At 48.0% G+C, this 22,380-nt stretch overlaps 2 protein-coding genes across 10 annotated transcripts in view; both read left to right on the top strand.

Moving 5' to 3' along the window:
- The window catches only part of plch2a (phospholipase C, eta 2a), a 75,607-nt gene extending 63,716 nt beyond the window's left edge, over positions 1 to 11,891 (top strand). For 5 of the 9 annotated variants that reach the window (XM_055510242.1, XM_041071458.2, XM_055510245.1 and 2 more), the window contains 13 exons: positions 1,019 to 1,174; positions 1,578 to 1,676; positions 1,828 to 1,928; positions 2,118 to 2,206; positions 2,302 to 2,484; positions 2,594 to 2,701; positions 2,785 to 2,909; positions 2,989 to 3,073; positions 3,764 to 3,910; positions 3,995 to 4,074; positions 4,770 to 4,847; positions 6,366 to 6,729; positions 9,226 to 11,891. In XM_055510242.1, coding sequence (XP_055366217.1) covers positions 1,019 to 1,174; positions 1,578 to 1,676; positions 1,828 to 1,928; positions 2,118 to 2,206; positions 2,302 to 2,484; positions 2,594 to 2,701; positions 2,785 to 2,909; positions 2,989 to 3,073; positions 3,764 to 3,910; positions 3,995 to 4,074; positions 4,770 to 4,847; positions 6,366 to 6,729; positions 9,226 to 10,844 — 3,234 coding nt within the window. In that variant the 3' untranslated portion in view covers positions 10,845 to 11,891. Of the gene's footprint in view, positions 1 to 1,018; positions 1,175 to 1,577; positions 1,677 to 1,827; positions 1,929 to 2,117; positions 2,207 to 2,301; positions 2,485 to 2,593; positions 2,702 to 2,784; positions 2,910 to 2,988; positions 3,074 to 3,763; positions 3,911 to 3,994; positions 4,075 to 4,769; positions 4,848 to 6,365; positions 6,730 to 8,360; positions 8,390 to 9,225 lie in introns of those variants that run through there. The other 4 variants (XM_055510246.1, XM_055510247.1, XM_055510243.1 and 1 more) reach the window with 4 other exon arrangements.
- A 1,482-nt stretch (positions 11,892 to 13,373) lies between these two features.
- On the top strand, positions 13,374 to 18,093 carry LOC114859173 (probable glutamate receptor). The gene is made up of 10 exons (XM_029157114.3): positions 13,374 to 13,531; positions 13,710 to 13,782; positions 15,072 to 15,103; positions 15,373 to 15,552; positions 15,987 to 16,210; positions 16,443 to 16,540; positions 16,624 to 16,841; positions 16,920 to 17,139; positions 17,291 to 17,541; positions 17,625 to 18,093. The coding sequence occupies exons 2-10, from the start codon at positions 13,722 to 13,724 to the stop codon at positions 17,721 to 17,723; spliced, it is 1,383 nt and encodes a 460-aa protein (XP_029012947.1). The 5' UTR covers positions 13,374 to 13,531; positions 13,710 to 13,721; the 3' UTR covers positions 17,724 to 18,093.
- The last annotated feature ends 4,287 nt before the right edge of the window (positions 18,094 to 22,380 follow it).

Below are 22,380 nucleotides of genomic sequence, written 5' to 3'. Positions count from 1 at the left end.
CGTTTGTCCGCGGCGCCGCTCGTCCAGGTCTCTCTCCTTCCCGTGTGCCTGTGTGTTCTCATGTCCTGCTCTTCTCTCTTCCCTCTTCAACTGTCGCGTGCTTCTTTTCAAAGTGGAAGGTATTGTATGAACAACAGCTCACCCTGAATCTGTCATGCGTCACACTTCCTCATTCTGCCTGCGCCTGGAATGAAACAGTCACAAGTCTTTAGCCATGTTTGGATTTTACTGGATCTTTTTAAGGTCTGGGAATCTGTCGATGCCAAGCAGATAATGAGCACATTCAGAACCATGAGGCGACCTGGGACCAATTATCAAGTTTATACAGGCCCGGATGAATTAATTTCATGAATATTAAAGCTGAAAAACTTATTTAATGTGTGAAAAACAAATTAGCAGGGAATAGACTTTAGAGTTTGACGATTAGCATGTTGTCTCTGTTACCCCACTACACAATAATAATAATAATAATAATAATAATAATAATAATAATAATAATAATAATAATAATAATAATAATAATAATAATAATAATGAAGTGGAAATCATTTCCTTTTTCCTGTTATGGACAGTGACAGTCAAACGAACCGATCCTTAGGTTTCTGAGCCTGTGGGGTTTGTAGTTACACACTGCCCCCTAGTGGCAGGCATGCGACGGTGCACATCATTCTATTTTGCTTCTGGACTGGATTTCCCAGCAAGGCCATGTTTCATGTATCTTGTTTGCATCTGTCATTGTCTCACATGAGTCCATTCATGTCTTTTTCCACCTTTGTACTGTGGTGATTCTTGGAGCTTACACAGATTCAGCCTGGTGACTTAAAAGCTACACTATGATTATTTTTTTATTGTGCGTGAGGAGCGTTACTTACTGTAGCGGTGATTATACTGAGTGCAGTAAGTAAATGACCTTCAGTTGAGCGTCATGCATGTATCTCACATCTATGACATCCACAGAAAAGCCCCAGGACTGGAGCTGCTCTGTGATCTATGCTCAACATCGCTCTCTCTCCTCCAGACCTCAGCAAACAGGAAGCAGGTGGAGAATATGGCCAAGAAAAAGCTGGACAACCTGATGAAGGAGTCCAAGATCCGCGACAGAGAGGACCCAGACAGCTTCACCATCGCAGCACTTCCTCCGGCTGGAACCGCTGCAGAGAAGACGGGTTCTAAGGTAAACGAGCCTGACGCAGCCTGGGCTGCTTCCAAACCAGGATGTGCTTTGGTTTGGTTGCTGCTCTTGCTCCTGAAATCAAATGTGACGGAGCCGGGTTTTCACTGGCCAGTTTAAATCCCAGAGCTTCGACGCGGTGGCTGCTAATGGATTAGTAACACTCTCCTGTGGAAACACAAATAAAAACCTTAAGATAGAGCTGCTGGAAACTGTATGAATGAGAAGCTCAATGAAAACACATGATGCTAATAACATACTTTGCTTCTCATAACTTTATTATTATATGTGGGGATCAATAAAGATGGTCCAGTCCAGATGTCCAGTGCTTCCATTAGTAAGGAGCTGAAGAGCAGTTGTTTGAACTTAATGAAGTCATCACGTCGGTTCATGTTTATGTTTTCAGGGTAAGAGCGAGGACGGCACGGACACAGCGGACGAGGCCAATCCCAGCAGCAACAAGCGTGCGAGTCGATCCTTCATAGGGAGCTTCTCTAAACGCAAGGTTGGTTCACTGCTGTGGGCCTGGACTATAGTCACTGTATGTTTTAAGAAAAAAACAGTCCTGGATCCTTTTCATTCTTTCAGGAGTTGTACTGTTACTGATGTATGTTACAGGTTTCACCCCAGTGCTTCTCGGTCTCTTTGTTTTGCAGAAAAAGACGTCCAAACTGAAGAAGACGTCGAGCTTTGAAGACACAGACACGGACCAAGAGAGCACGTCCAGCGTCTCCCGTGCCCCCCTCCACCACAGCAGGTGCTGTACGCTCCACACGTACAATAAGTACAATAAATATCTAAAGCTCCACCCTGAGCTGCTCATGAATGTAATCCAGCCCTTTGCTTTCATTCAGAGATCAATAACACTGCATATTTGTCCGTATCCAATCATATCGACATTCAGTGTGCTTTTATTTCCTGACCTTTCCATTCGATGACCTCACAGAAAGAAGAAGACCATGAAGTTGTCCAGAGCTCTGTCCGACCTCGTCAAATACACCCAGTCTGTGGGTCTGTATGACATCGAGGCACAAGGTGAGCTACTGTTGGCTCCGCCCCCTAATTGGGGCTGGTCTCGGGCCCGTCTGTCTGATCCACGACGCTCTGGTCTTTGTGTTGTTTCCCGGCAGCCAACTGCACCTGGCAGGTGTCGTCGCTCAGCGAGACCAAAGCTCACCAGGTGATGCAGCAGAAAGCCACGTCCTTCCTCCACTTCAACCAACGGCAGCTCTCCCGCATCTACCCTTCCTCCTACCGCGTGGACTCCTCCAACTTCAACCCGCAGCCCTTCTGGAACGCCGGCTGCCAGCTCGGTACGCCCTCCGCCCACCATTCATCCCGGCAGCACCATTCAGCCCTAGGTACCTGTTAATCTCCTGCAGCCGGGCCGGTTCTGAGCAGGCCATCTGTCTTTGATTTCAGTTGCACTCAACTACCAGTCGGAGGGACGGGTTCTCCAGCTCAACAGAGCCAAGTTCTACAGCAATGGCAACTGTGGCTACGTCCTCAAGCCCGCCTGCATGTGTGAAGGTGGGTCGGCCATGACATTCACATCCCTGTGACGCATTCAAGTGTGGTGGCGCTGTGGTAACCCTCTGCGCTGCCCACGGCAGGTGCCTTTAACCCCAGCATGGACGACCCCCTACCGGGCCAGATGAAGAAGCAGCTGGTGGTGAAGATCATCAGTGGACAACAGCTGCCCAAACCCAAAGACTCCATGTTAGGAGACAGAGGAGAGGTAGAGCCCACGCACTCACGTAGGACAGTCAGACAGACAAACACATGCTGTGATTCAGAATCTAACATGCTCCTCTCAGATCATCGACCCCTTCGTGGAGGTGGAAATCATCGGCCTCCCTGTCGACTGCAGCAAGGAGCAGACCCGCGTGGTGGACGATAACGGTGAGTTGATGGAGAGATTAATCATAGCACAAAGTTAGTGACACGCAACTTCAGCATCCGCGTTGCGTGTCAGCATGCGAGCGTTCTGTTCCACTCTCTGAGCTGTGGAAGTAACCACTCCAGACTGTTCTGCTGCCGCTGGGCCGCCACATTAACCTTCTGCAGTGACCAGACCCAGTCCCCAGAGCGACTGGTCTGATCACTGTGGTGCTGATTCCACTCGCTCAGGGCGCGTGCTGCTTTGTTGTGGGTCAGCTCTTGACGTGTGATTAACGTGTGCATGTGGCGACTGGATCAGCTTGTCAGGCACACGTGACTACTTTCTCATGGAGGTTCAGATCAATAATGGATGAGCCCGGACTAAAGATGTGCACAGGCAGAACCTCTCAGTCACACACACACACACACACACACACACACACACACACACACACACACACACACACACACACACACACACACACACACACACACACACACACACACACACACTGTGAATAATTGATGAGTGCTGAGCGTGCTCTTGTTGTCCTGGACCGTCTGTTCTGCGTGTCCTCTGTGTCTGTCTTTCTTTGTGTTTTACCTCCCCAACGTCTCCTCGTCTTAATATTTGCCCGCTCGTCTCCTCGCCTGCATCTCTTCCCTCTTCTTCGATCCCGCTTCTCTCCCGCCTCCTCGTCGCTCACGCAGGTTTCAACCCCATGTGGGAGGAGACTCTGGTGTTCACAGTCCACATGCCGGAGCTGGCCCTGGTGCGTTTCCTGGTGTGGGACCATGACCCCATCGGGCAGGACTTCATCGGCCAGAGGACCATCGCCTTCAACAGCATGATGCCCGGTGAGAAGCGCGACCTGTGCTTTGATTCTGCATAAAGTGCTACACAGGAAATCTGAGCTCACTCTGCGATGCGTCTGCGTGCAGGTTATCGCCACGTGTACTTGGAAGGCATGGAGGAGGCCTCCATCTTTGTTCATATAGCAGTGAATGACATCACTGGTAAGGTACGTATCGCCACGGTAACCAGCTGAGAACCAGAACGATTGTACGAGCGTGTTCATTTCTGTGTACTTCAACGTGAAAACAGAACAAAGAGCTAAATAAGATCAGGAGCCGCCAGCTGAATATTGTATCATTACAGATTTTTGCTTGTGGCAGTTTGGGGCAACTTATAATGTAACTTATAATGTGACTGTTTTATATCCTAAGAAACTTAATAAATGCTTGAGGACACTTTTTTTTACTGGACTCCCTAACGCCATACTGTACTTTTTAGCCTTCTTTATGCATCTACAGAACATGTACAACACTTGCTGGTCAATGGATGACATTGTTCTGTTTACCTTAGTCTTGCAGTTCAAGCTGTCATTTCTAGGGGCTTTATTTCTAGGACTGGTCTAAACTCTGTGTTCTTTTGCTGTTTGTACCCGGATCATCCTGTCGATGCTTTCCCCAGTCGCTGTCATCACACAAGCGTCAACTCTTTCCCTCCGACCGTTTTCAGCCCACTCAGCTGTGTCCGGCCATCGTGTAACTGAGCGCTCTGTTGTCCGTTGTCCTTGCTTTGAACTTCCTCCTCCTCCTCCTCCTCAGCCGCCGCCGTGCGCCTCCCCTACCCCCAGCTCCACCCAGTCTCTCTGTCTTTCATCCCCTCCCTCTCTGACTCTCACGCTCTTCCTGTGTCTCTTTGTGATTTCAGTGGGCTCCTCTTTTTCCAAATGCTTCATTTAGAGGCAGGACATTTTTAGGAGCCCTCAGGCTGCCGCTCAAAACCCAGGTGTAGTGAGACCCAGTTGGCATCTTGCATGAGCCCCCTGACCCCCCTTTTGAGTGGTACCCCCCTCCTCCACCCCCTCCCAACTGCAAGCACTGAAAACTGCCAACTCATGCCTCACATGAGTTATGATGGCTCGACACCGCCTGCATCTTCATTGACCCTTCAAGTAGATCCAATGTCGTCAACGTGCAGTGAGTCAGGGAATCTGCTAGGCTGCAGCGACTCCCCTGTTTTTTAGACTTTTGAGCAAGGCTCTGCACTGCAGAGGTATAAAGTTCCAGACACTGGAACATGGAGGACGTTTGCCCTTGTTGGTTTGTTCATGTTTATTTCTTCTATTTGGAAATCACAGTGTAGGAACATTATCCTGACAGTTTTAAAGTAGTCTCTATATATCTATATAATTATTATTTTTTTATTAGGGCAGTTAGAGGGAACAGTCTGACATTTTAGAAAATGTGGTCCTGCTGTTTCATCCACACTGTGAGCAAATCACGGATCTGAATCATGGCTGCACTAGCTTGCTGCCCTACAATCAAACAGCTGTCCTCCAGCAGCATGGCTCTAGATTTGCCTCTGGGTGAAACTGCCAAAGGGTGCAAAGGTTTCCCATCGTTTTGGAGCGAGCTTCTGAGGAAGTCTCTTTTTGTTTTCCTCTCAATCGTTATTTGGATCTACTTATGATGAACAACAGCAGGTTGTAGGGAATGAACCTGGATGCCTCGTCTCCCCAAAGCTGCATTTGATTTGGCATTTCTGTGGAGTGACCAATGGTCATTTACCAGAATGCCAAAGTGAACTTCATCAGTGTCAGTGTCTGAATGTTCATCGTTGTTGTAACTTCTGCACCAGTCACACCAGTCACTCAAACATCTGACCAGTGTCTCACACCAGTCCAATACCTTGAGACACATACAGAACCTCATCTACAGTAGTTACTTTATGACTCGTGGACTCATTTTCAGTCACTTTAGTTTTACCCAATAATTCTAAAACATGAGAACACTGACTTTACATTAACTATTATATATATATTTTTTATTCTAAGTAAAAAAAAATCTGACATGAACATAGGTTAATCTTGAACTTAAATCAGTTAGTTACGTCCATGTTCGTCCACTAGAGGACCCCAGGATTGAACATTTCCAGTACGGTCTTTTTTTTCCACTTGCCTTTGTCTGACTAATATCTTACAACAGGAACTAACACAGCTGTGTAGGTACTCAAAATAAATTAAAAAAACTTTGAATCTGAGTGGAATTCAAAGTTTGGATCACAGCTGAATGATCATGTTGCAAACTGGATGATCATTCACATGATTAGAGAAAGTTGGTCCAGTAAATGTGGACATTGATGGAACTGGTCTGTTACCTTTTAAGCATGCTCACCGTGTAAAAGCTGTGTGAAGCTGTCACACCTTTTTTGCATTAAGCACTGTCTTGTATAAGCTCACTGGAATCTGTACTCTTGAATAGAGTTCTCGTGTTTGACACAAATGTCTTGTTGTTCTCTCGTCAGGCCAAAGCAGCCAGCGGCATAAAAGGGCTGTTTCACAGAAACCCAAAGCAGGCTTCCCTGGACAGCCATGCTGCTGCACAGCACAGCCGTAAGCATCCGTTTGGTGCCCACCTCCTGCGCCGCACTGCCAGTGCACCCACCAAAGGCCAGCCCAAAGTCAAGAAGGGCTTACCAGAGATTGCCATTGACACCAAAGACTATAGCTCAGAGGGCGCTAGTGAGGAGCGAGAGTCTGAGGACAAGGACAAGGCCTCTGCTGCCACCTCTCACCAGCCCACGCCACCACAACATCGCAATGGGGATTCACTGGGGCCCTGGGACCGCCCTGACACCAATGGGGCTTTTCACCCTGAGGAGGCTAAAGGTAAGGCCCAAGTCTTTGCTCATCGTCGACCCATGAGCGAACCTGTGAAACGGGCCAGTCGGCTTCGCTTCCATGACCCGCTGGACATGAAGCCGGGGGTGTTTGCTCGCGTTGCGTTTAACGGCTCAGGCAGGGTGGGGATGTCCTCCAACTGTATCACATGTGTGATGGGCTCCAAGGAGAGTCCAGAGGCCGAGAGGAAGCGTCAGGTTGAAGACAGGCAGGGAGGCAAGTCCAGAGTGGCAGATGTAGAAAGACAAGAAAGAAGTAGTCGCCCCTCATCAACCAAGAGACAAGTTCAGCCGGAGCCAGTGGCCAAGCCCCAGCCACTAGCGGCCCAGCCTGACTCGCAGCCGCCTCTTCCCAAACCGAAGCGCTGCATGGATGCTCAGCTTCAGTATTCGCCCCAGGCTCTTGTTCAAGGTACCCCCATCCTCAGGTCTAAAGCCAGACAGACTCTGGGCGCCCATCACAGCCGACCCGAGGCTGACGCGTCACAGAGGAATGCCCGGTCCTGCAGCGTTCCTCGTAGGCGCTTTCCCAACAGTGTGACGCCTGCACCAAACCTCACACCCGACTGCAGGACCAACCTCCGCTGGCGGCAGACGACCGTCCTGAATTACGGCGCCGTTAGTGACTCAAGGCTTGCCCCATTCACACGCCCCAACGTAAGTGAAGGACCCCAGCTGAGTGACAGCAGCAGCTCTGACAGTTTTGGCAGTCTGAGCAGCTTGGAGTCGCCGCCAATGCTGCCGCCACGTTCCGTCCTGGACGGCCGCAAAAGGGCCGTGGGCACCTTGCAGCGCGAGATGAACGCGCTGTTTGCCCAGAAAATGGAAGAGCTGCGCCATAAGTCCCCCATGTTCTTCACTGGTAAGACGCAACAGAGGCAGCTTTAGTGTTAACCCAGTAGTTGCAACGGACCATGAGGACGATTGTTTTAGCATCCAGTGTGTGCTGTCGCGTACCTTCCTCGACCACGTACTCTACCAGAGAAATCCACTCCACAGAAATCCACTCCCTGATAGTTTAAGCTCCACCTCCCAGTTTTATTCCATGGACATAGAGGTTACAGTAGTTCTAGATTTAGATCTCAGCTGGGAGTTTAGTTCGTTAGCATTAGCATTTGTTCGCTAGCTTTATTATTACTGTAATCCCGACTTCATTGCACTGATTCTGATTTGCTTGTCGTTGCCTTAAATAACCGTACGCTACACCACTCTACTGCCCAACAGACGACACAAGTGGTAAGTTTTAAGCTCAAGTCATAGAGGTACTTCCAGTTAGTGTCTTTGCTTTGACACTCAAGGAACATCTTCACTAAATGCATTAGAACAATGAGAAGGGTTTGTGTGGTGCTAAGCTCCACCTCCATCGCGTGTCATGTGACAGCCGTTCTGCAATCACAGTAGTGTGATGGAAATGCTTTGTCCACATCCCCTGGTGTGTGCTGGACCTGTTTAGAGAATGAATGTGAGGTCAAGCTGATCAGGCTGCAGTAACTTCTCTCTCGTTAGGATGATTCAATGTCCTGTTTGCCGTTTCCTTGCCTCCGTTCTCCCGTGTCTCTCCAGTTTTGCTAAACTCCCTTTTTCCTCTCTGTCCCTCTGGCACGCTCTCTCTGTTCGTAGTGCAGAATTGAGGGGATGACCGCAGACAGGTAAACTGCTAAACGCATGCAACATCCTGCACGCCTTCACCTTCATGCATCGGTGTCTGTGCCTCTCTCATCCACATGTCACACCTGTTGGGTTGAAATCCGCTGTCTTCTGCGTTTGCCCGTGTCAGCTTTGTCGGCCCAGGGATCAGACACAGCACGTTTAAAAACAATAATCATTTTGACTGTAATCTGTGAATAGATTCACGTCTGTATTCATTCCATTTTATTACAACCTAACATCGTATTTTGATCTTGACCCGTGGTGGTAACTAACTGTGGTCTTAAACACCCAAACTTTTTTCTTTCATTAAGGACATTTTTTGTTTAAGCAAAGCTTAATGTGTGTACCCCATTTTTGTTTATTTCTTCTTTTACATTTTCCTGATGAAGGCCATGCTCAGGTGGACTTTGAGTTTAATTTTTTTTTTCTCGAGTAGTGGGCTCAGTTAATGAACTTTTTTTCAGTTTAGCAGGAAACAAAGCTGCACCTTCACCTCTACATAAAGCATTCTCATCATTTTACCATCACTCATTGGGGTTTTCAAGCTTTTCCCATGAACCAGTAGTTAAATGTTAATTCAATGTTTAGTGCGTCAGTGGTTTTAAGTGAAAAATATAATAGAAATGTTTTAAACCCCTCATCCTGTCAGCACGTCTCTGGAACTCAGCTGCCTTTCCATTAAAGTGCATTTACTGTAACTCTGTACTGACTGTACAGACCTGCGGAACAGTGGAAAGTTGTAACACTTCCACAGGATCGCATCAGTGAATGCCTCTCCGTGTCAACCAAAAGACTTTGAGTGACAACAATGTTTGTGCTGCTTTTTTCTCCGCAGACTGTTCCATGGCGCAGACACCACCTTCCCCTCTTCATTTTCTCGCGCTAACCTCTGAAGACGCCAAGAACACACGACCCGTCTCCACTCCTGAGAAGAGTCCGTCCTACCACCGCTCGCTACTACCACCACTGGACTCACCGTCGACAGCAATAAAAGCAGACTCTCCAGTGACAGTTCTTTCAAATGGGGTGGTGGGCAGTCCTGTTAAATTGAGAAGTGTATCGCTCCCCTTGACAAACCCTGCTGAGAAAACTGTGCCATCACAGTGCAGTCAAGCCGCCTGCACCGACCGAAGCGCTCGTTCTTTTCCAGAGAGAACTCCAAAGCAGAAAGGAAGCCAAGAATCTAAAACAGGAGAGTCCATGTCCGAGCACCAAGCAAAGCCTCCTGCTGTAACCCCCGCAGTCCCTGCAACTCAGAGGGCATTGGCCAGGAGAGCACTTTTTGGCAGTCTGGCACCTCATCCACCGGTAAGACGAGCGAAAAGCGAGGGCCATTTTAGAGTCCCTGTTACCTCAGATGGAGAGGCCCAATCAGCTGTCCCAGAAGTCTGCACAGATGCTACCGTTAACGACCGCCTGTGGAGCATGCTGGAGCCAGGCAGCCACCGAGACAGCATGTCGTCCTCTTCTAGCATCTCCTCCAACGACACTGTCATTGACCTGTCCCTCCCTAACCTGGCCAGGAAGAGCCTGACCAGCCTGCCCACGTCCAGCAACTCCTGCGACCCTCACTGGGCCAAATGTCGTCGCTCAGCATTGATTTCGTACAACACCGGTCAGGTCAGCAAGAGCAAGTCCAACCCCAATCTTCAGCAAAGCGAGAGTTCCTCAGATGATATTAAGCCCCGCCCCTTGCAGCCATCACAGGAAGCTGCTGTGGACTCACCCAACAGACTGACTCAGAGAAGGCACACCTGGAACCGGCTCTACGTGGAAGGGCTCAAGCAGTCATCAGCCAAAAGGCCGTCCTCCACCGCAGGAGCAGCTACAGCAGCAGCAGCTACAGCAGCAGCAGCTGCATCTTCCATGTCCAAAAGCCTCGGAGATCTGACTTCTGATGACATTTCCTGTAACTTTGACAGCAAGTATCGTAGCATCAGCCGCAGCTTTGTTATCAGGCCGACAAGGGACCAGCTCAGAAGAGGCAGCCCGCAGAAGCCTCAGCCGCTCAGCAACCTAACAGAGCAGCTCCGGAAGCTGACCGACGTGGAGCCACTGACTGCTAGCGACTTTGCCACAGAAACCAGGCCCGGGCAGTCACAGGAGGAACCTGTGGACGAGTCCCTGGTGCGAAGGACGTCGTCGAGGAGCCAAAGCAGGGTGCGCTACATCGCAAACAGGGCAAAGAAGGCTCAAGAAAGGCAGAGGCTTCAGGGGCTGATGCAGGGAAGAAGCGCCAGCTTTAGCTTTACTGGTAGCGTTGGCAGCGGAATTAGTGCCAGTCCCATCGAGGAGCGGGGGAACCCCGAAGGGGCCTGCTGCGTGGCACGGAGTCCCTGCTCCAGTCTGGACTTGCTGAGTCAGCTCACCCCCCTAGGATCCCCCTCTCCTAGACTGTCCCAGACCTCCCTAGACCCTGAAAGCAGTGAAGTCCTTTTCAGACTTAACCTCTAAGAACCGGCTGACTTGGAACTGAGTGTGAGACACACAGCTAGAGACTTGTTTGGAAACCAGTCCAGCTTTTCCCCAAGTAGACGTTGTTTTGCATATTTTGCAGAATGTCACAGAAAATTGGCTCATAACAAACCGCTGAATTAGTGACCCAGGCAAAGTTTATTTCACATCTTTGAGGTTGTGCAAGTTTCATTTATAGCCAGAGGAAAGCGTCCTGAAGCTAATGAACCGTCTTTCAAATCCTCGACTGCAGCTCTGTTTGCACCAAATGTTAGATGTATGCCAGAATGTATTTAGTGCAAAATATAGTTTTTATATGGCTGTTTGTGTTGACTGTGCTCTCATATTGTTGTTGTTTGTTTTTTTCTACATGAGCAGAAAGTAGCGGCAGATCACAGCTAGAGGACCGGATTTTATATCTACTTGAACTGTAATATTTCAGCTGAGTTGAAAATGACATACTTAACGTCAGAGTGTTTTATCAGCAGACCCATTTACTAGCAATATTTGGCATGATGGCATGGAATCATCTTGAAGATAATGTGCAGTTTAATGCTAAAAGCAGACTTGTGTTAGTTTAAAAAAAGGGAAACAAACGGTTCCTTTAGTGCAGGTTGACAGGTCTTCGTATTATTTGTGTAGTGGTTACGTTGTAATTTTACTGAGCTGCCACTGTTTTGCTCTGCAGCATGTCTCAGCACTGATCCTGTACTTTAAAGCAGTGGTGGACTACTACTGTACTGTACATACCTGTGCTACGTTTAGCCCTTTATTAGTTGGCTGCATGTCTTTAATGCACTGTAGTGTTCATCCCAAGGCTGTGCTTCTGTTTTTTCATGAAGGTTTGTTAATAATACAAACTCCTTTTCTAGATCGTCTACGGAGCATCATGTCTGAAACCCTCGGTCTTGTTTTGGAGCACGTCTGCTCGTCGACCTGCTGTATTGTTGCACTGCAGCGCCAATTCTGTGTGCAAAAGTTTAGGGACAAAATATTTAATTCAAACCACGTGTAACTTTGACCTGAATAAATCTCAAGTGAATATTTCTCCTGCTCATTTCTTGTGTTTAAAGTGACTCCGCCGACGGCCGTCTCCAAGCTCTGGGACAAAGACGAGCCATTAGCAGGCCAGTTAATCTGAGGCTTACACAAGCTGACACGTCAAAGCGCTTGGCCTTGGTTCCGGCAGGGTCCGCTTTCTGCTCTAATTATGGACTCTGCTTGGGTCTGTGTTTACCAGCCATCACCTCTCTCAACCTCCCTGGCAAAAGAAGCACAGACCCCCTGCAGGAGGGAGAAACGTTCCAGAACAAATACTTGAGGTTGGACAAGAGACGACAAGCTCATTAAAGGGAGGGAAAAACATCTTTCCAGTAAAGCTTGACACTCAAGATGAGGCTGTTTTCACAGTTAGTCGATTTTTCTTAGCTGCTGGAATCAGTTAAACCTTCAGATGTTAGTTTAAACTTACAGCAATCAGACAACCTCTGTGATACTGTACATCAGTCATCCATATCATTCTCAGAGGTTGTTTTGGTGGAAATTAAACCAAACTTGACAGTGATGTGGACAATAGCTGGGTCAGACTCGCTCCATGTTGCGAATCTGAGCCGTTGAAAAGCAAACCACAGATCTGCGTGGCCCCTCCCTGTTTTCTCAGGATGCTGATTCGTCAGTCAGACGTTGGTCCATTGTCAGGTCTGTGGTTTCCAAGGCTGACAGCCACCTCTGGCGCTGTCAGCCTCTGCCGGGCCTCTTCTTCAGCTCTGTGAGACTTTGTGAAGCGCGACATGCTCATTTTAGCGTCACAGACTCCGCTCCAGCCGGCACATAAACACAAAAGACAGCTTCATTAGGATTCCAGGAAAATCCTGAGTCCCTTTTAAAGCCGTATTTATCTAGACAGATTGGCACGGCTTGGCCTCTCAACTGAAACCTCCGAGCCGTCTAGTACTTCGGGCCTGAGAGAATGTTTTTGTCCCACGTCGTGAAAGCGACCCTTCATTTCAAGGTGAAATTACTGCTTGTGTCTGAAGCTTTGGTGTGGATAAATCGCTTTAGATTGTAGACTTGTTGTTTAGGATTAAAATACACAATATAAAATGTGAACTTTTGTGAATTATGTAATTTGGGAGTTGAGCAACCCTGAGGAGGCCCTCGGAGGGAGAGGGCCTCCTCAGGGTTGAAGAGGGAGTGAAAAACAGGTCTTCATCTCACTCATATCCCCCACATGTACTGGACCCAACCCCTTCCTCCAAACTTTTGACTCCCCTCTACAGTACATTCTTTTTTTCCCCCAAAGATCCTGTTATGCAACCTTTTTAAAGAAAAGTTTGCTACTGGAACTGTGTCTTTTACAAAAGTAAAAACAAGTCATCTGCGCCTTAACACTTGGAGAATAAGACAGTAAACAAGACGGTACACAAAGAATAAAAGCATGATTTGCCCAATGTGCCACACACAATTCGAAACCTGCTCTCTTCAGACTCGTGTTTTTTTGTGTTCCCTTTCAGCTCCTGTCTCCTCCCTCGCCGTACTCCCTCATATAAACACCCCTCTACATTCTACTGCACACAACCCTGCCCACCAGCCACTTGTATAAGATCTGAATTTCTTGCATCTTTTCTTGAAACATCTTTTGCACAGAAAACTTAAATTCACGCGGATCCAGCCACACTGTAACTGAGGTGAGTTGGCTTTCATTATGTAGAAAAGTGTCTCTTTCAGGTTCTCAGGTGACTGCTTTTTATGTTTTATGAAAGAACAAGCAGAAGCAGAAAAAGGTGTTACTGAAAATGTGCTTGTGGTTTAACTAATATTAAGACCTACAGTCATGTTGGCTTCCATCTGTTTGTGTTTTTTTAGGGCTGTTGCATCATGAAAGGCTGCGTGGCTTTGTTCTTCTGCCTGGCAGCTCTTACTGCCTGGGCAGCCACAGGTAAGACATCAGCAGACTGCACCATGTTCATAGGGATCAGGGTAGCAGGACACTAGAGCGGTCAGCACCAAAACGATTTTTTACATTATTGATTCCAGTGTACATGTGCTGGTCTTGCTGTGATGAACTGTTGCAGTTTTTGTGACCTTATGGTCATATTGACTACCTCAACATCACATAAAGCCACACACACTTGTATAGTGACCAAATTGATGAGTAGCGTACAGGAATAGTGGGGTTCTGCTACAGTTATTGCAAATTAATGCATAAATTTAGGTTTTGGCACTTTTATTTTGAAAAGCTGTGGATTAGGGCTTCACTCAGCCCCTCACAGGGCTTCCCCGTCTCTGCGAAGCGTCTGCAGAGCTGAGGCTCGGCTCTTTGCCAGCCAGCTCTGGCTGACCTATGAGACAAGGTCACGCTCTCAAATCGTTTCTCACACTTGACTCTTTCCACGCTGGCCCTGCTGGGGCGCTGGCGTCCTATCAAAGCTCCAAGGGGCCGCCGTCCACTGTGGAAGCATCTCATTTCTCACCAGTGGAGGGGCTGCACCTTGCCGTGCCACAGAAAGCACTGTGATAAATCAATTAACTGTGTGGGTAGAGGACTCGGCGGGCGGGCAGTAAACTGACAGGCATCTCCGCAAATTGTAGGTCCTGCCATCTTCTCATGAGGAGTCCAATGGGGTGTCATGGCTTCTGTATGACCCAGCTGGGTCAGCCTTTTGTTACAACATGCAGTTATGAACAACTTGCACCCCTGGCACCTCCGCTTGTCCCCCCTCTTTCCTCTGACCAGGCCTGGCAGGGCATGTTAGGTCCCGCTGGACAAGCTGCAATGCCATTGGTCACAGTCAATGGCAGAAAGAAAACAGCCCCAAGTGTCATGGGTAATGTCAGCTTGTGGGGTGAGAGCTTCACCCTCACTTGTGGACGGGAGTTGAACAAAACAACAGTTCCTCACATTCCTAGGGAGGGACTCCCAACTTTGATCCCCCACAGGGGCCCACTTACCCCCTCCTCATTGTACCTTGCAACTGTCCCTCAGTATGGAGCCCTTTCTCAAGTCTCCTGAAAAACAGGCCACAACAAGCGTGTCATTGTTCTGCGGTGGCAGTTTGGCTTAGAAAAGCCCATGCACGGGCCTCAAAGCTACAACATGCTTTATTATGTTTTCCGAAGCTGTTCCACACATTAGCCAGTAAACACGAAACCAAACTACTTATCCAAAGACGTAGCTCAGACTAAATCTTCTAATCTTTGTGTTGATATTTGTGCTTTTTTTCACAGATGCCAAGGAGTTATCCATCACCACCATAAAGGTATTGTTTCTTTGTGCCACTTCAAAGAGCAGAAAACCAAGGTGGCAGCTGTGAAACAGAATCATCTTGGCTCAGCCAGCAGAGTAGAATAACTTGAGTTGGTTAATGGCCCACAGGAGATTTAAAAGCTGTTTTTATATCAGTAGCAAAACAAAGATCCTGTGGTTTCCACATTCAAAACCAAGCTAAGCAGCCACTTGATCAACTTCTATATCCTTTTTTCACCTTTTCAGCAGTTTGATTGTAATTGGTTTGCTGTGTTCTCTCAGGAGGATCCGTACATCATGAGCAAAGGCTCCGAGTTGGAGGGCTACTGCATCGACCTGCTGTCCGAGCTCTCCAAGATACTGGGGTTCAAGTACAAGGTGCACCTGGTTAAAGACAACCGCTACGGCCTGATGGACTCCAGCGGCAACTGGAATGGGATGATTGGAGAGGTCATCAGAAAGGTAGGTCCAAGTCATAGAGCGAGTCACAAACAGAGACAGAGATTGAGTCACAGAAAGAGTCAGAGTCAATGTCAGAGTCACAGAGTCAGAGTCAAAGTCAGAGACACAAAGTCGGAGTCACAAAGTCGGAGTAACAAAATCATTGTCACAAAGTCAGAGTCAAAGTCAGAGTCACAGAGTCAGAGTCAAAGTCAGAGTCACAGAGTCAGAGTCAAAGTCAAAGGCAGAGTCACAGACAAAGTTACAGACAGAGACAGAGATAAAGTTGCAGATAGAGTCAGAAAAGAAAAGTGATGAAACTTGGAAAACTTGAAAACATGAAACTATGAGGTCTTTTAGATAAAATAGAGCTTTATCAATAATTACATGCAGCAAATGACCAACAAGTCACATTCGTAAGCTGCTGCACATGTGTGTGGTTGAACGTTCACCAGGAGGCCGACCTGGCTGTGGCCCCACTGACCATCACGGCCGTGAGAGAGCAGTTCGTGGATATGACCACACCCTTCATGCAGACTGGAATTGGCTTCATCCTCAGAAAAGACCTGGCCTCTGAGGAGAGCACCTTTAGTCTGCTGTCACCCTTCTCCACAGACATGTGGGTCGGCATCCTCATCGCTTTCCTGCTCACAGGCCTCTGCATATTCCTGGTTGGCAGGTGAGTGAATGAGGCGCAGCTACAGTACAGTACCTCCACTGTAGGTAGACAGAGAGGTCACACCCTCAGGACGATCTGAAGACACAAGAGTAGAGAGTGAATCAAAAGGATGATGACACAAAGGTGGGCTGTGAAACAAGATGACTTGAAAATAACAAAACTGGAGAACAGGGAGACAAACATACAGACTCTCTTCCAATCAGAACTCCAACAGACTTTCATTCTGCTGCAGGATCAGCCCCACTGAGTGGGCTGAACCGGACACAGAGGGCCACACCTTCACGCTGCTGCACAGCTTCTGGTGGGTCCTGGCAGCTCTGACCCTGCAAGGTAAGCCAGCATTCCCACGCAGCCACACTCGCTATCAGCAGAGCGCAGTAGTGGTGAAACCCCCTCCATCTGTGTGCTCCCAGGTGCTGGGCCTCACCCCAAGGCCTTGTCCGGCCGCGTGGTCAGTGCCGTGTGGTGGCTCTTTGCCGTCATGCTGCTCGCCTGCTATTTTGGCAACTTCAGCGCCATGTTCACCTCCAACAACAAACACATCTCCATCAGGACCTTTGAAGACCTGGCTAACCAGGATGCGATTGACTTTGGCACCGTTGAGTCCGGGTCCACCATGCTCTTCTTTAAGGTACTGTACATACTTCAGAGACAATGCCTCTGAACGAACAGCGCTACAGAACACTCTTACTCTTTCCTGTCCTCCAAGAACTCCAACGACCCCGTGCACCGACGCATCTACCAGCGCATGGAGCGTAAGAAGAGCTTTGTGTCCAACATGGCGGAGGGCATTCGCCGCACCCAGGAGGGAAACTTCGCCTTCATCGGTGAAGCCGTGTCCTTAGACTTGACCGTGGCTCGCTACTGTGAAATCATCCGCTCGCAGGAAATCCTCGGTATGAGGTCGTACTCCATTGCGGCGCCCTTGGGTGAGTCACACCCCAAGTTAGTCCCAACTGCTCATTTCAAGGAATGCAAATGAGTTTTTCTGCTCTGGGAAATTTCTCAACATGCTGCCTCAAATCCTATCTTCCTTGGAAGTCTTAACATGACTGTAAACATTTACTTCCGCTCCTCCAGGCTCCTCCCTGGTCAAAAACCTGACGATAGCCATCCTCCAGCTCAGTGAGTCTGGCGAGCTAACCTACCTGCGGAACAAGTGGTGGTCCAGCAGCTGCATGGGCGACCGCTCCAACAATGTCTCTCAGGCCCTGCAGCCCCATGAGCTGCGAGGCCTCTTCCTCATCCTGGGCCTGGGCCTGCTAGCCGGGCTCCTGCTGGCCCTGATGGAGCTCCTGTCAAGGGCTCGCACCCAAGCTAAGGACGGCAAGGTGGGCGGAAGAACCACGCAGCGGTGGCGTCAGCTCACCACATAGCAGCTTCAGCCTACATCTATTTTGCTTTTTCTTCGCAGAAGTCGTGCTGCTCTGTGCTGACGTCAGAGCTGAACCGGAGGTTTGGCAGAAGAGGAGGCGACTCGGAGCAAGACGGCTCAGACAAAAGCAAAGCCTAAAGCAACAAAAGACGACACTTGGTGTGGAGCAGAGATGAAAACAAGCCGGGAAGCCTCTGTCCTGCCCGTCGAACACGCTAGCTATGTGTTTGTGTAGCAACAGCCAGGCGGCGCCCGTTCAGTGAGTTTTGTACTGTTTCAGAAAAGGTCAGTGGTCAAGTAGAACAGAACGACATCATAGCATCTCCAGTGAATTAGACACCAGACAAAGGAACGTATCGCTTCAGTAAACACTAATGACTCAGATTTGTTTACATCTTTTATGCTGAATGTTGTGACACCCACATCTAATATGCATGTGCATCTTCTTTTCAGTTTCATAACTGGTTGTATTTGTTTGTATTCTCCAAATAAATGCCCACTGTCCTTGTGTTGTTCTCTTTTTACATCTTACGCACAAACAAGACACTAACATGTATCTAATGTCAAAGATGTGGCAGATCAAAATGAATGAGTCTTGAAAAGCCAAGTCTTCATTAATGCAACTTTGGATTTTTACCAATTTTGATAATAATAATAAAAGTAGTTTTCATTTAGGAGCTATTAAATTATCTACAAAGATACTCAATGGGATCAGATGTATTTCAATTGTGCAGGTACATGTAATTGCTGGATGGCAGCATCTACAGTATTTGTTTGACCTGATGGATGACAAACAATCAGAATGATGATGATATACTGTAGTGTGTAGTGAGTGGATAGAATTACAGGTGTAATAGATTCACTGAGACTGAGACTCACGCTGAAACGCTGGAAGTTGATAGGAACTTTTATTTCACTTTCAAACCCAGCGCTGCTCTTGTGGATAAGTATGGACAGCTGAAGTATGTGAGGAGGATTTTAAGCAGTCGCCTTAGGGCAAATACACTTTGCTGTGAGTACAAATAGCTTTCAATTATTCTTTATTTTATTTCAAGGCGTGTTGACTTCCTGGCGAACCCTGCAGGATGTTTTTGTTCGTCTGCATCAGGATAAGGTCTGTGTGAGGAGTGTGAGGAGGCAGAGGCACAGCTGTGAAGCGATGCACAGTAAAGACGGACAAGTGAGGTGAGTAAGGTCAAAGGTCAGGAACCCTCTGACAGTTTCATGCAGTTCGATGTGAAATTTCCTCTTTTTCTTCTACAGCAGTGCAAAGGAAATGATTGCCCTTTCTACTGCACTACATTTACTGGACTCTTTAGGTCACCACATAATTTGCACGTTCAGTTCTCTGAAAAATAGATCATTTACACAGACAGAACAACAGACATTGTTTTATAAGTATTTATTTATATGTATTTAATAGTCTCAACATCTGCAGAGTGAAGTATTTTCTAACTCAAATTTGTTGTTGTTTGTGCCACATAAGACAGTTTCCAGTGCTGAACTGTTTGAATGCTGTTGATGATTTTTAGAATGACGAGTCAATATATTGCTGCCAGTGAGAAAATAAATGTCTGTGTTACAGTGAAGGAGCTTGATGATGTTCATAATGTGAACATGGGGATCCAGTTGATGCAGAAATCCAAACTCAAGCCCCTTTAGGTTCAGCTGATCATCTTTAAAATCACCTACACAAATAATTTATTTTATTAATGGATTTGGATTTATTTGAGTCTGATTCTTGTAGTTAAATTGGAGTGATCAGCCTGTCATGTGCTTGTTGGGCCACATGGAGGCGCTATTGGCTTTCTGTCAGGGCAGACCTCTGCAGGGCTGGACTCACGCTGACTTCGCTGCTCATTTGCTGGAACCGTCTCTCAGCGTGCAGCTGAAAGTGTAAAAGACTGCTGCCCAAGAGCACTGAGGCGGCTTCAACTCATTTAAGACACAAAGTGAAAGATGAACTCTGACATGGAGCACACGCACGTCTGACTTAACAACCAGTCAAGTACGGTGACTTGAAGAATGGAAACATTTCAAAGCTTTCAATCAAAAGGTTCATGTACAGTAGTTCTGCTGCACTTGTCTCTTAATCTGACCTTTTGACCTGTACAAACATCCACAACCATCTTCCTGTGTCCTACACAAACTCTCGGTTTCACATTTTAACAACGTCGATGCAGCGCGTCGACTGCTGCCGCATGTGAAACCGCTGACGTTCGTCACGCACGCCTTCTCCTTCACCTCCAGCTGTTGCAAACGAGCTTATCGCGCAATAACGCGGGTGAAACGCATCCCGTGATGCCGTCATCCGCATGCACCGCCACGTCGTTCATCCTCGGCCTGTGTGAAATGACCCGCGCTTGAACCCATCAGGACTTATCGATCCAGCGGCGTCAGGCTTTCCTGACGGCCGAGGGCTGAGGAGGCAGCGCGGCGGTGGGAGGGGGCGAAGGCCCGCATCGATCGGGTGGCAGCGGCTCCTGACAGCTGCGCTAAGCTAGCACGCGCTCCTCAGCCACAGTCTGCAGCCTGGCTGACGTGGAAGTGTCTAAGCAGATTTAGCGCTAATCCCCCAGATTTCCTGCCCCCCCCCCGTGGGCCCCTGTACCCCGCCACCCCATCTCTGCATGCCGACGCATTGTCTCTTCTCCACAATTAGAAGCCTATTGATGTATTTGAATGCAGATATGAGGGTGTGGGTGAAATTCATCAAGCTGATACTGTATCTGTGTCTCAGTGATGTTCTAAAGGCGTGAAAGTGAGATTTAATTAAAGCGCAGACGAGGTTCTTTATCTATAACGTGTTTCCATAAAAGAGTCGCCCGGGGACGCGGGCCTGTAAATTAAAATGTTTACTTTTGGATCTTGTCTCGCCTAAACTGGGACATGGGATGTGAAACTGTAAAATCCAGTGAAGTGACAGCGACGGGAGCCACACACGGGTTGTGCTGAGGGTCTGATGGTTTAAATTTCACTTGTCATATTGAATGACGGTGGCCCGAGTTTGAGGGGCCGTTAATTGGCAGCTCCTGAGGCTGGTAACTCTAATGATCCTTTCCTCCGCTGTGAGTCTCAGACTTGCTTTCATGGGCCCATGCCCCTGCGAGACATCAGCATTTGATGCTCTTCGCGACTTCATTTGAAGAAAATTTCAAAGTTGTGTAGGTTTTTCCTGACTGGGTGACCTTCATTCTGCTCTGGAGTCATTTCTCTGCACCTTTTTAAATAACCGGAGGAGCTGGGATGCAGGATTGTGCTGGTTTAGTCCTACAGGAGGTCTGCCCTTGTTCTCATTACACCTTCTGCTGGCTGGTTACCATAGATTTAATGAATATAAGTTCTTTTGACCTGCTATCTTCAGGATCACCCTGCTTAACAAAGGGGAAAACAGAAGGAACCTTACAGTAACAGCACAACAATATCCTGGATCCAGCTCAACAGACAGTACAGTAACTAACAACAACTGAAGGAGCTTATTAGACCGAGTCCGAGGAGCTACAAGACTTCAAAGCGTTGGCTCTGCAGTTTGCGTAAAGATATAAATTATGCATACGTATAAAGAAAGAGCATTTCTTCTCCATTTCTAGGGTTTGCTTGAACTCTGATAACGCTACAGTGCGTAAGCTGCCAATGATAGAGGAATCAAGAGGACGTACAGTAAACTGTCTGTCTCTGTCTGAGCGCTGGCCCAGATTCCCTCCTCCCCGCGCTGCAGCCGTGGGCCTGTCGATGCGATCGGAATTAGAAATTCTAATGGACGTGTCGCCCCTTTGAACTCGGGCTTGAGGAGCTTTGAGTCTGGCGCTCCCTTGGATGTGCCAGGCGCAGTCTGCTCATTGATCCGTCTGAATCTGTTTGACTTTGACAGTCTTTTGCTTTCTCTTTGCTTTTTTTTTTTCCTCACCCGCTCCATTCACTTCTTCTTCTTCTCCTCCTCCTCCTCCTCGCTGGCTCCTTCTCTTTCTTCTTCCTCAGCACCCGTGTTTACACTGTTAACACCAGAGCAGTCAAAGATGTGAACGCACAGACGCGTCGCTCACATGCGGTACAGTATGCAGACTTCAGCGGTTTCACCGAAGTACAACTCCTGCTTAGAGATTCAGTGGAGGTGCTTCCTGCTTTTCAATGGACTCCCTTTGACTCTGGGCTCACGCTTGAGGAGAGATTCAGGGATTCGCTCAAGGACATTCTAAACACCAGGCCTAGAAACAAAGGCTGAAAAACTCCCTGACCACATCTGAAGTCACATGTGTTCACAACAGCCGCGCTCAGCAGCAGAGAAGAATGAAAACCACCTGCAGCAGGGTGAGGCCCGTCCAACAATGAGCAGAAGCACAGCTCATGCTTTGCCTCAGATGGCGGAGTTACTGATTTCTCCCAGATACAGAACCTCATCCGCTTCCGACCAGGTTTAATTGACAAATCGAGCAGACTTTGGTTTGTTTGGTTCAACTAAATCCTTACGTGATGAAGCCTCAGCCTTTACTTTGTGATGTCCTGCCTTTTTGTTACGTTGTGAACCAGAGAGAAACGTACAGATGGAACTTAGCGAAGGGAGCATTAAGGACAGAGATGATCCAGCTGAGCTTTTATCTTCTGCATAAAACCTTGTGGAGGATCACGACGCGTCTGGGTGATGTTATTCTCCCCGGGTACCACCTTAATGAATTTACTACTACTACTGTTGCCATGACAACTACTGTCACCTCCATCACATCTACTTTTCATCTACTTCTGTGCTCAATCCTCTGCTGCGCGGTAAGAAGAGTGGCTCGCAGGGTCAGTGCCCTCT

This window comes from Betta splendens, chromosome 7, assembly GCF_900634795.4.
Source record: "Betta splendens chromosome 7, fBetSpl5.4, whole genome shotgun sequence".
Taxonomy (NCBI): Eukaryota; Metazoa; Chordata; class Actinopteri; order Anabantiformes; family Osphronemidae; genus Betta; species Betta splendens.
Note: the sequence above shows the minus strand (reverse complement) of the source record. Positions and strands in the feature narration are given on the sequence as shown.